The sequence below is a fragment of the Falco cherrug genome, chromosome 7 (assembly GCF_023634085.1).
Source record: "Falco cherrug isolate bFalChe1 chromosome 7, bFalChe1.pri, whole genome shotgun sequence".
In the NCBI taxonomy this organism is placed as follows: Eukaryota; Metazoa; Chordata; class Aves; order Falconiformes; family Falconidae; genus Falco; species Falco cherrug.
Window position 1 is genome coordinate 60,218,867 of NC_073703.1, and position 12,105 is coordinate 60,230,971.

The 12,105-nt window shown below is 36.6% G+C and overlaps 1 protein-coding gene across 1 annotated transcript in view; it reads left to right on the forward strand.

Annotated features, from left to right (window-relative positions):
* ARHGAP5 (Rho GTPase activating protein 5) overlaps positions 1-9,343 on the forward strand; it is a 55,915-nt gene extending 46,572 nt beyond the window's left edge. The window contains exon 8 of the mRNA XM_055715911.1: positions 3,207-9,343. Within this exon, the coding sequence (XP_055571886.1) occupies positions 3,207-3,537 (331 nt within the window). The 3' untranslated portion in view covers positions 3,538-9,343. The remainder of the gene's footprint in view (positions 1-3,206) is intronic.
* Positions 9,344-12,105: the final 2,762 nt, after the last annotated feature.

The following is a 12,105-nucleotide window of genomic DNA, read 5'->3' on the forward strand; positions in this document are numbered from 1 at the left end:
AAATTCTTTAGAGTCTGTATTTATTTTTTAAGAGATTAATTTATGGTAAATTACTGCTAGTATATAATTAAAATGGAAATGTTCATCAATTAATTGTTAAATGCGATAAAACACACTTCTACGTGATGGAAGAGTTCTCATCGCAAACTGATGTTTTAAATGCTTTGTGTGTGCATCGTATGTCATTAGAGTAAGGATTGGGGTATTGTATAGATTATAGTGTTAGTGATTGATGCTGGTTTGCTGTGTTCATGAGCATAGGACTTAGTTGTTGAAACAAAAAATACAAGTGTTATCCAGCTGAGTGCTGTTGTAATATGAGGCCAATAACCATGAGAATATAATAAATAACAACAGTGATGTGAATTTTTCTTCAGTGTGATAAGCACCTTTCAGAGGATACTAGCTAGCTAATTGTGGTTGATGAACTATGAGCAGAAGTGAGTTTGAAAGATGTTGAAACAGGACAGTGTTAGATTGACATTGGCTTTTTTGATACTGGTTGTGTTTTATGTTTGTTCTTTGATAATTACTCCCTTTATAAATAAGGGCCAATATGGTATAGTATGCTTCTGAAGTCTGGGGAGACAGATGTACAACTTCTAAAGTCTGATCATAGAGTGGGTTTACAGCCTGAAGTTCCTGAAGAGTTTGCAGTGGAGGAAGGTGGCAGGATCAAGAGAAACAGGCTCTTCATTTTTCCTTTTTGTGTGAACCTAAAAGAAGGTGAATGGGCATTTGCTAAGTACTTACAAGAAGATTGTGAAATAGTTTGGGAAAGTTTGGTAGGAGATGGCATACACGGTGGTAGGTTTTTATTTACCCTTAGGACAGAGGTGAGGTTTAAAGACAGGAGAGAATAAAGTTGATTGTTCGTTATGCTTAATCTAGTTGTGGGTTGCAATCAGGAAAGAGGTGCAGCGCTTTTCCGATCTCACTTTTAGCCATAGATTCCCACTACTTCATTTGTTGGATCTGATGATTATGCAGCTGCAGCATGTTCTAAAGGAAAAGAGAAATAGCGGAAAACTAATTTTCTGTAGAACATACTAGCTGATCTCAGACACCCTGTGGTCTGATGCCAGAAAGTTGGTGGAGAAGGAGGAGGGGAAGAATGAAACAGCAGCAGCAGTCTACAGCTACATCAGATTAGATTAAGAAAACAGTATGAGAGAACCGGCAAGCAGTAAGCTCATGACAAGGGTGGGGAAAAAAGATGCATGAGATGGCCAAACACATAATCAAACCTTAGATGTGCTTAAGTATGTTGGAGGGTGTAAGTTTTAGCCTATGTGACTGAAGAAGCCTCTTGAAAGATTTTTAAATTCAGAGCAAAAATGTCAGGAAAAAAGCAGTCCGTAAAATAGACTATCTGGCTTTTATTTCATAAAATAGGTTTTATTATATAGCAGGTGCTATTCTTTCTCTGGTTTTATAACTTATCATGGTGTAGTTTGTTCTCTAACGGTACACCATTACAGAGTTTGAAATCATGCTCATTGTACTCATTTTAGGGAAAAGGTACAGGCAGTTCTGATTCAAAACTCTGACCGATTCATTGTCCCATCACAATGTGTCTTACACTTAAGTTTTATTTAATTCTTGGTAAGTCTCATTCATTGCTCTACCCCTAGACTATAGTCTAGGAGGAGTTTATACACAGAATTCAGTATAGGAAGGAAACCACCCTTTAATAAAAACACTAAGGAAAATGTAAGCTTACATTTGTATTTTTGGGTTCTTTAATCCTTAAATGAAGTTAAAATGTGATTGTTTTAGGAAGGGGCTTAGGAACATTACTGTCACTAGTATTACTGTCAATAGTATCCAAATATCCTTTGGACCAAACTTACTCAAAACAGATTGTGAGAAGCAGTGTCTGTGTACCCTTACACTACTTATTCCAAGTAATGCGCATGCTAAAATGTAAGCCTACGCTTTATAGTTTTCACTATACATGCATTGTAAATGAGTGAAAATATTTTGTTACAGCATTAGTTCTAGTGTTTACTATAGTTTTCACAGCTTTTGAATCTATGGACTACAGCCAGCTGTCAGAAATTCTTGCAGTTTGCTCTTGTTAATCATCAAAACTGTAACAGACAAATTGCTGAAGTTTTATTTTCTGTCTGTTTCTGCAGGACAACTGTAGCTCAGTTAGCTTTGTGCTGTCTCCTGTAATACAGGGATTACATGTTCCCCGCTGAATGAATTTCTTAGGTGTTTGTCAGATTTATTAACACACACTTTTTTATGTATCTCTCTCGCTAATTACTTCTAGATAAAATTGTGATGTTACTTTAGAATGCAGAGTATTTTTAGACAACAAAATATCCTGTCTCTTACTAGACTATTACTATGAAAAGGACTGCATTTTTTCTGAGGCGGCATTTAGTTGTAGATGGTAAATTTGGTAACAGGATGGTTTGTTTTTTTTGGTTATTTTTTCTTGTAATAGTATTGTAATAATGAATTTAGATCATAAGTGAAGAATCTGTTTCAGCCCTTGCTTAAAAGCAGGAAACTTCTAGAAAGAAAAACCCAGTTGGAAGTCTTTGTGTTATACGCTGAAAAATAAACCAATATTTGTGTGTGTTGATACTAGTGAAATTTCCGCTGGTGGTATTCTTTACAGCTTGGCCAAATTCTGTTGCTGGCCAGTATGAAAAAACCTGCAGTGGTGTGCTTTAGTCAACACTTGATTTGTTTGTTGGTTTTTTGTTTTGTTTTGTGGGTTTTTTTTAACATGTGATCTAATGTGATGCCTTTTTCCTTTGAGTGCCATAGATGTTGGTTAATATCTGACTGTCCTCAGTAAGAGGTGATTTCTGTCACTTTTGTTCTAGACATTTTAATGGACAAAAATCTTAATTTTATGAACTCCTGTAGCTGGTTGAGAAATTGAAAGTTTGTTTATAATTGTCACATCAGAATGTTGGTGGAATGTTGAACTTCTTTCTTAATTAAAAGCTTAATCGTGTTGATAATTGTTAGCTATTCAAATCTGGAAAAGTCATGGTTTCTAAATTTTCTTCTGCATAATCACTTTTAAAAAACAAGAATGATTGTTTAAATAGATAGCTGGAGGAAAGCAACAATAACCTTGAGAATGTTTAATAATACTGCTTACAGTTAGAGAGCTATGAAACTATTTGTAACTGATTGCATACTGGTTTGAATTCAATTTGTGCATGTTCTCATTTCAGGGTTAGTCAGCAATATAAAACCAACTATATGACGGCTGATAACTTGTCCATTTGTTTCTGGCCTACTTTGATGAGACCTGATTTTGAAAACAGAGAGTTTCTTTCTACCACCAAAATCCACCAGTCGGTTATAGAGACCTTCATTCAACAGTGTCAGTTTTTCTTTTACAATGGAGAGATTGTAGAAGCACCTAATCCCGTGGCGTGTCAGCCACCGCCTTCCAACGCAGTACAGATGGTGGAACCAATGGTACCTCTGCAGTTACCACCACCGCTGCAGCCTCAGCTGATACAGTCGCAATTACCAGCAGACCCTCTTGGTATTATATAGACAGAAGATGATTGCAGGCAGCCTGGCACTGGACAGTAAAGACAAGCTATAGACATGCATGTTTCAGGATACAGTAATGTATTTCATATTTATGAAAACTAATTCCCATCCAGCTGATTGGACATCTTTTTGTTATATCCCGTACTGTGTTCCTCATTTGTACACACTGCAGATAAAAACTATGTGATAAGCATGACTGGAGAGGTTTAATTTTTAAAAGCAAAAATAGCTATAAAGTACAAAGCTGCTGCTGCATGATACCTTATTGCAATCACTATATCATTCCTGTGACGGTTTGTCACAATATATTGTGAATAAAATTTTTCTATACAAATTTAATGATTTAAAAAAAAAACATTTATGAAACATTCAATGCTTACAGCCTGCTTTATGGCTGTTTTTGTTATTTAACATGCTATTTTTGGCAATTTTATTCGCATTCGAGCATTCTGTGTAAACAACTAAAGCCCAGCTATAGTTTATTTTGTAATCTCCTGGCTACTTATGTGACGGTATGCTTAGGATGGTTTATGGAAGAATGCAAAATGCACTGTTGAGAATTTTACAATCCCTAACCATCCATCTTTACTTGTAAGTAAACCTGTGGACAGTTCGTTAAGGGTGGGTGAAGTTGCTTATTATTTTTTACAGCACAATACCAAGGACATGCTTGTTGTAAAAGTGAGTTTCAAATACTGTACAAAAATTTTGATGTTGCCTACTTATTTCTTTATGTTCCATTACTGAACTAAACATTTTGTAAAACTGTTAATTCTGTAAACAGCTGCATGTTTAAAAGATCATTGATGGTCTTGTAAACTTAATCTAATATATTTTAGATATTTTAATTTTTCCCACTTGGGAATACATGTAGTGTTTAGAAAATAGTTCATGACATTTTCATATAAGGTTATATAACTTTTCATACATAAACATGAATTTTGTTGTAGTAAAATTCTCTAAACCAAACAATGTTTTAATCTAGGACTTCAATTAATCTATTCTTTAAATCTATTTTTATGTGACCCTTTAAAGATATACAAAAATGCATTGCTAATACATAGCAATAAATACTTTGGGTACTGACAATTAACCTCTTTGGAGTGTGTATATATAAAATCACATAAACTTGTAATCATATTTTTTTCCTGTGGTATGTTGTGCTAAAAATTCAAATGACTGAATTTTTTTCTTTCTTCTCCCTCCTTCCCCCCCCCCCCCCCCCCTTTTTAAATTATCTCTCTTTTTTTTTTTTCCCCCCCATTTATGTTACTTTTACGTTGGTACCAATTTTGCTGTAAAAGAATGCTGCTTAATTTAAACAAATCTTTTGGTTAAATATTTTGTTAGTGGTAAAAAATTTAGAAGGTTACAAATTGTAGCAAAGGGGAGACCATAGATAAACACTACCTGTGAGACTTTTCATAGCAGCTTTTTTTCTTTCATGCTCAAAGTACACCTTTTTAGGTCTGCAAAGAAGACAACAGTTTTGGCTCATTCAGCCGCTAGAATGTTTTGTGTAGTTTAAAAAAAAAAAAAAAAAAGCTTTATGATGGTCACTGTTGTAATCTTCACTTATAACAAGATTTAAGATCGCCTTGTATGTATTATAGTAAATAGATGATTTTGAGAATTAAGGCTTTTAAGAGTTTGATTTGCTCCATTTTCCCAAAATAAAAATTGCCTTTCCCACTTAATGTCCTAGGTATTGTACTTCTAATTATGACTTGGATTATCGTTCTAGATTACTATGATACCATAAACCTGGCTGCTGTTTGAAGTACATGTATATTATAAATTATCTTGATATTGTGTTATATTCTTGCAAGTAATTATCTTTTCTAAGAAAACAAACAAAAAAGAAAAGTCAACCCTATTCCTATTGCAAAGCACACAGGAATTAATAGTACAATAAAGTCTGTCCTGTACATTGTAGCATTCTTAACTTGTTCTACTTTACCTGTTGTCTATATAGCTTTTATTTATAGTTGTCAGTCTAATCTTGGCATGTTTAGCAAAGAAAATGAAACTTCAAGAGTTTTATAAACTATTTCTAGGTTGCTAAAGAATTTATTTTTCTACTGTATATGGTATAGACAAAGCATCACCTGTACAGGAAACAAGTCTATTTCTCATAGAAGTAAGCTTAAAAATAAATGCCAGTCATATCCATATTTAAAAGTTCTATCTATAAAGTATCTCCAGTCTTTGTAATGTGAATTGCATTTTAAACTTTCTATGAATTCCAAGTTGTTTGCCATAATATTTAACTAATCTTTGAATACTAATTTTTCAAATAATTTACATTCCGTTTCATGTTGGACTTGTGATCAGCAGTATTTGTGGTGTCATTTATTTCTTGTGTATAATGTTACAGCTAAATCACTTCATGGTTTTTTGAAAATCTCAATGCTTACGTTTGGCCAAATGTGAAAGTGTTATTACATTTACTGGATAAAACAAAAAGAAATAATACAAAAACATGGCATGTGGCGCTTGATTGTCACATGGAAGAGTCCCTGCATACTGTTAGCATTATAGAAGTGTTATATGCAGGAATGTGGATATGTGTGTATGTATAATATATACACGTTGATATTTTTTATGTGTTTGTGTGTTTATGTACACAAGCACATGTGCACAGACTTGCATGCACATACACCCACATAGGTAAAGTTTTTAAAAGACTAGGAAATTATACCATCGTTATTAAAGAGTTATAATAGAGCTTTCTCTATTATTATTTTTATTAGTGCTATAAAATGAGGAAGCATGTCATTATATACGAATTCCTCATACTTTGGCTCAATGTAGTCCGTTCTAGTTTTAATGAAAATCCAAACAATAATAACTATATTTTTTAATGTGAGCATTTTTACAGTAATATCTATCTTGATAAAGATACAAAAGTATATTATTTTTGGTTGAGCATCTCAGTGACACTTTATGGAGTAGTTTGTCTTTTTTATGTATTATTGGTATAGACATACTGCAGTGTATTGTCTTTCAGTGTTTTCGCAATTTTAAAATCCCAGCCCTGAGTTACAAAAGTGCCATTTTAAGTAATGCTTAACAGGTTATTTCAAAATTCCTTACCCTCGATGATCTTGTGGGATTTTAACATATATAGTGTAAATAGATTACGGATGTCAACTTAAGTGAAAAGACACTTTTTTTGTTGCTGTATGTTTTCTCCATTATTTTAATCCTGGTTGCTAGGAAATTATAGATATGTTTATTTTTAGTTGCTGGAGTTTAGCTTCCAATATTTATGATAAATATAGAAAAAACCTATCAATTGGAAATGAAAAAAATTGGCCTTAGCTTACATGCTTATTTCAGGTTTTTTCAGTAACTGTGATGCTGTTTGTCAACTGAAAAAATTACACATCTATAAAAATTTTAAAGTCAAAATTTTGTTCTTTGTTTATAATGTAATCTTTTGTTGCTACGTCAGCAGAATACTGCAGTGAATTAAATATCAGTGAAGCTTATTCTGTATAAAAGATTCAACGAATAAAATACTAAGATGCTTACTGTGTATAATGTTCAGTTTAGTTGCCTGCTAAAGTTTTAAAGGCAAAAGCACCCTGTCTTTAACATACACAGAGATGAAATTTAGTAGTAAATCTTGCTAAACTGAGTGCACTAAGTGTTTAAGCAATTCTCAGGGTGGGGAGGGTGTCTCTTATGGGTCTCTTAAAATTATTTTTCCTACAGAATTTTTAATCCTGAAGTAAATACTGAGGCTTTTCAGGTCAGCTTTACATTTTCAGAGTTGTATGTCATTGGTCAAAATTCTACGAACTATATGGGATAAATCCAACTCTGATGATACTATTGCTTTGAGTTCTTGTGCACGCAACATCTATGCTTGTTTTTTTTCAAAGCATCTTCAGTCACATGGCTGATGCAGAAATAACTGCAAAAACTTCCTGACAACCTTCAAATCTGAACACGGTTCAGGTTTTATTATATATCTTAACGCTTTCAGGTACTGGAGCATTTTAATCTCAGATAGGATATAGGATGCCTTTTACCTATAACTTACTCAGTGTGCAAATCTGTTTTTTAGACTTCTGTTATCAGAAGCTGTCTGTGCTGAATCTGAGGCACAGTGTATTGTGTTCGGGCTCTGAACAGACCGCAGGTTTCTGATGAATAGCTGTCCTAGGGAACCAAAGTGTGACATTAGTGTTCACTTGTGTCAAATTCCATCCTTCAGCTAATTCATGGTTTCCATGGAATCAGAAGGAATGAATTTAATCTGTCATCGTGGCTAGTGAAAGCAAAGACTTCCTTCCTTTTCCTATTGACAAGTTCTTTCCCAAGTGTGTAGATGGTGCATGTTACGGCTGTTGCCCATATGTTTCTCATCTTCCTTATAAAATACAATGCATGTGTGTTTAGACCTGGTATTTTTGTTGCTGAATTGAGTGTCATGGGTGCCTAGCCAACATTCTGGTGCTTTTATATTACAGAATAGGGTTTAGTATGCCTGATTACATTAATAATAATTTGTCCGTTACTGTTTTTTTATTTGGTGTGACTTATGAAATATGGAGAATTAAATAATTTCACTGAATGCCTACAGTGCGGTAACTGTGTTTTTTTCAGACTTAGAGTGTGGTGATAATGAAAGGCCATCGTTGCTTCTACTTATGAGCTGTTTAAGCTAAGCTGGGAAGGGGATCTCATGGTGGCCCTTCCAGCCATGACTGCTTATCAGTGCTTCAGGGGTAGATACCCTGCCTTGAAGAGTACCTCTGGCTGCTTAGGTGGCTGACTGATAGTAGTATAGCTGTACTTTATTGTACATATTATAAGTAGTGTAGCTGTAGCTTGTATTTTCCCCAGAATTACAGTATCACGGTCTATCTGTTCTTACAGATTTTTCTGCTTCATAACTGATGAAGTGAAGGGGAGGCAAAGTAGTTCTCACCTGTTCCTGCAGCGCTCTCAGCTTTGCCATTGATGAGAATTGTCAGGGACTCTGCAATAGCTTTTGCAGGATTTTACTGAATTACAAGTAGAAAATGTCCAGAGTGGTAAGTTATGAGTTGAAGTTCTTTGGTTAACTGATGCTGAGTGCGATGAACTGGTGAAGCATCTGGGAAAAAACCAAGCTGCGCTATTGAATTACGGGCTAAGTCTCCCTTGGAAGGTTCCCCCCTCGGTACTTGGCCGTGTGACCTCAGTTTCTACCGTGACTGCCCTTACTTGGCCACGTTGACCCCATGCACGTTGGGAATGAGGAAGAGATCAAGAAACCTACCTCAAAAAAATCATGTACTTTAAACAGCCGCCTCTTAAAACACTGAGATGAAATTATTAAATGTAGAATGTAGGAAAAAAATACGGAGAATGAAATGTCCATGGTTCATTACTGAAATATGTATGTATACACACATACGCTTTTGGAATTTAGTAAAGAAGTAATGTTGGTGGCCAGCCTGCTACAGATAAACATTGCTTACAATTCAGATGTTAAGTTTTGAAAACAGAATGTAAACATGTCACTAATTTTGATATCCTATCTGTGAGTTGTCTAGCTCTTCACGTTGATTTGATTTTGTTATCCTGTGTGGTCACACAGACGAGCCTGATTTTGTGTCCTTTGGTTAACTGTATCGGAGTTGCAAAGTTTCTTTATCTCTTCACAGATGGCTGCCGTCTATTCTTTCTTCTCTTAGTACGTCTCTTTGACTTGATCAGTTTTAAAGTCAAAACTTAAAATTTATAGCGTGATCATACTACTTGTAAAACATACTGGGTCCTGCATAAAGTTCATAAAAGTCTGTCAATACTTTCTTGTCCCCTTGTGTCTGCACTTGTCTGTGTGCACTCGTTTGCTGTTTTGGGTATGCAGGACCTGGGGCAATGTGGCACTTGTCCATGTCTGGAGATTCTGGTCGCTTGGAGGTAGATATTGGGGTGATCCTTTTCTGTATCCTAGCCTGCTTATCGTGAGAGTGCTGGAAAGAGCAGCTAGGAAACTTTAAAAATGGCAAAGGGTAAATACTACGTGTGGTCTGTGCGTCGGTGAGCTGAAGATGCTTGCCTCAACTCTTCATGCCTGTGCGAGAGGTTTGTGTGTAGGGAGCTTTCAAGCTGTCCACTGATGGTGTAAAGGGAGGAGGAGATGGGAAAGCGCTTCCCTGTACCCTTCTCTCTAACCTCAAGGGCCAGTGTTGTTCCTGCAGAGTTTGGGGCACCAAGTCCTCTGCCCAGTGTGGAGTTTTGGCCCCCCAAGAAGAGGGTCATGGAATAGCATGTGGCCTTCAACCAAAACTGGTGCAGCAAAAAAATGGTGACACACTTACAACCTTGACTTGTTCCTCAGCATCCCTGTTCCTTGAAACATGCTGCCCTACGGGTCTTTTGTTGCTGTTTTTTAGTATCAAACAGTGTTGAGTGGTATTACCACCAAGATCTGCAGTTCTAAGTCATCTCCTTGTAGCTGGCCAGACTGACTTACCAGGATACAAAGCTGCTTTGACCTGAAATGCTTCTGGGGAAGTAGAAATCAAACTCTGTTCTCCTGGAGCTTGTACATGGTGCCATCAAGCATTATTTTATTTTCTCCATTCTTTTCAAAGAAGGTAGTTTCTAAGACAAATGAGAGGGCTGAGCTATTACCTGACAGAGGTGTATGTTTGTAGCGTGATAGCGACACCAGAAAGTAAATGTCCAGCTCATTCAGTGAAGACATGGAAGTAGCGTATGAAGATGTGAACCTTGCTGCAGTGGTGTGGAGGACTGTCCGTGGCAGAGTTAAGTGAATTGTGGAGAAAATTATCCTGGCTGCAGTTCCTCTTGGAAGGTAACAATACTATTTTATTCCTTTCCTTCCCTTCCCCAGAAGGGAGGCGAACTGGTGTGCATGTAATTTGACTGTCAAAGCTGAGCTCCTACCCAATGGGGAAGTGAGCAAACAACTTGGCACCGGGAACACCCTAGAAGACTCTGCAAACATCTATGTCCCATCCTGGTATCCAAAGTATCAGGAGGAGCTGGATGCTTCTGTTTTCCTCCAAAACCGTGTGCTGCTCAGCTGAGGGGCAGGGTCTCACGGCTCTCTTTGGATTTTGACCACTGCCCCACAGCCAGTATTCTACTTAAAAATATTGGCCATAACAGTTGTGGTTTTAAGCTACTGATCTATATGTAGGTTGAGTCAGATTTCCTGAAATGGTACCATCATCCTCCTCCCCTCCATTTTTTTTTTTTTCTTTTTTCTTCATGTTTTTTCTCCCCCCCTTTACACCCCCTGGCAACAGCTGAGCTGCTCAGCTAGAATTCCCTCAATATGGAGCAGGGGTTCTGCTGCAGGCCATTCTCATTTGGGAGTACTTGGCTTTACGTCTCACCTCTTCTCCTTTGTTCTACAAGAATGTATGTTAACTTCTGGACTTGCTACAAAACCAATTTTTTTTCCCCTCCCTAAACCTGCTGAGGACGAGTGGGCTGAAGTGAATGTCTCCAGGCATTTATTTATCTTTATGCACCAATTTATGGGACAGGTGCTCAGAGCTCTAGGATGGCGAAATTTCTTCAGAAATGTAAAGAAAAAAACACCTTACAACTTCTGTGAGCCTCCTTCCTTCTGATGTACTAGTTAAGGAGGCCTACACCTGTTCTTGTGCTAACAGTAAAAAGTATGTTTTGAGCTCATGTAAACGTTAAATGTCTCTATATTCAGAATTGTGCTGCAAAAAAAAAAAAAAAATTAATTGCCGCCTTGGCAGATAAACATTGCAAGTACAGGTGAAGTGAAGAACCACCAGAAAAAGTGCTAAATGTAAGCAAATAGGATGTGTGACTAGTTTAGCTCATCGGTAGGATGCTAAGATAGAGTGGGAATGTTTAGAACTTAGCAGTTTTTAACTGAATTGAAGGAAAACTTACGCTGGGTGTTTTTTCCCTTCTAGTGTTTTCAGTGGCTTCTGTTGCATCTTTATACACGAGGACATGTTCCAGCAGGCTCCATCCCCAGTGCCGCAATGCTCTGGACAGCTATCTAGTTGTGTGCTTGATGGGGAGACTTGAGGAGGTGCTGGAGACAGTTTGCACCAGCCTTTCCCCTTTCAACATAAGAACCGAGTGCTGTAAAACCAATGCCTGCTTACAGGGAGCCTTTTCTAGTTTCATGTAGGGTAAGAGTTTCCCACCCTGGCAAAGTTCTCAGGGGTATACATGGTACATATATATATATGTATGTATAGATATACAAAACCACAAGCTCAACAGTTTTTGTAGGGTTTTGGGGGGTTCATTGATGGGGTGTTTTTTTCTTTTTTTATAAAAAGGAGGGCAAAAAAATGTTAATAAGCATTTTATTGTTGAATGGGAAACATTTTGGGGGTGGTGGTGGGGTGGAATTTACTCTTCAAAGAAAGTATTAGGATTAGCTAAGTAACACTGTGGAAATACCATTGAAGAAAATAAGTTTTTGTTTTTAGTTTTCCTAGTGGCATCACATTTTTCTGACTAGCAAGCAGATTCTTTCTTACAGCTTTGTATAAGTATATTTTATTTGCAGGTATATTAATGCCATTTTTAAACTAC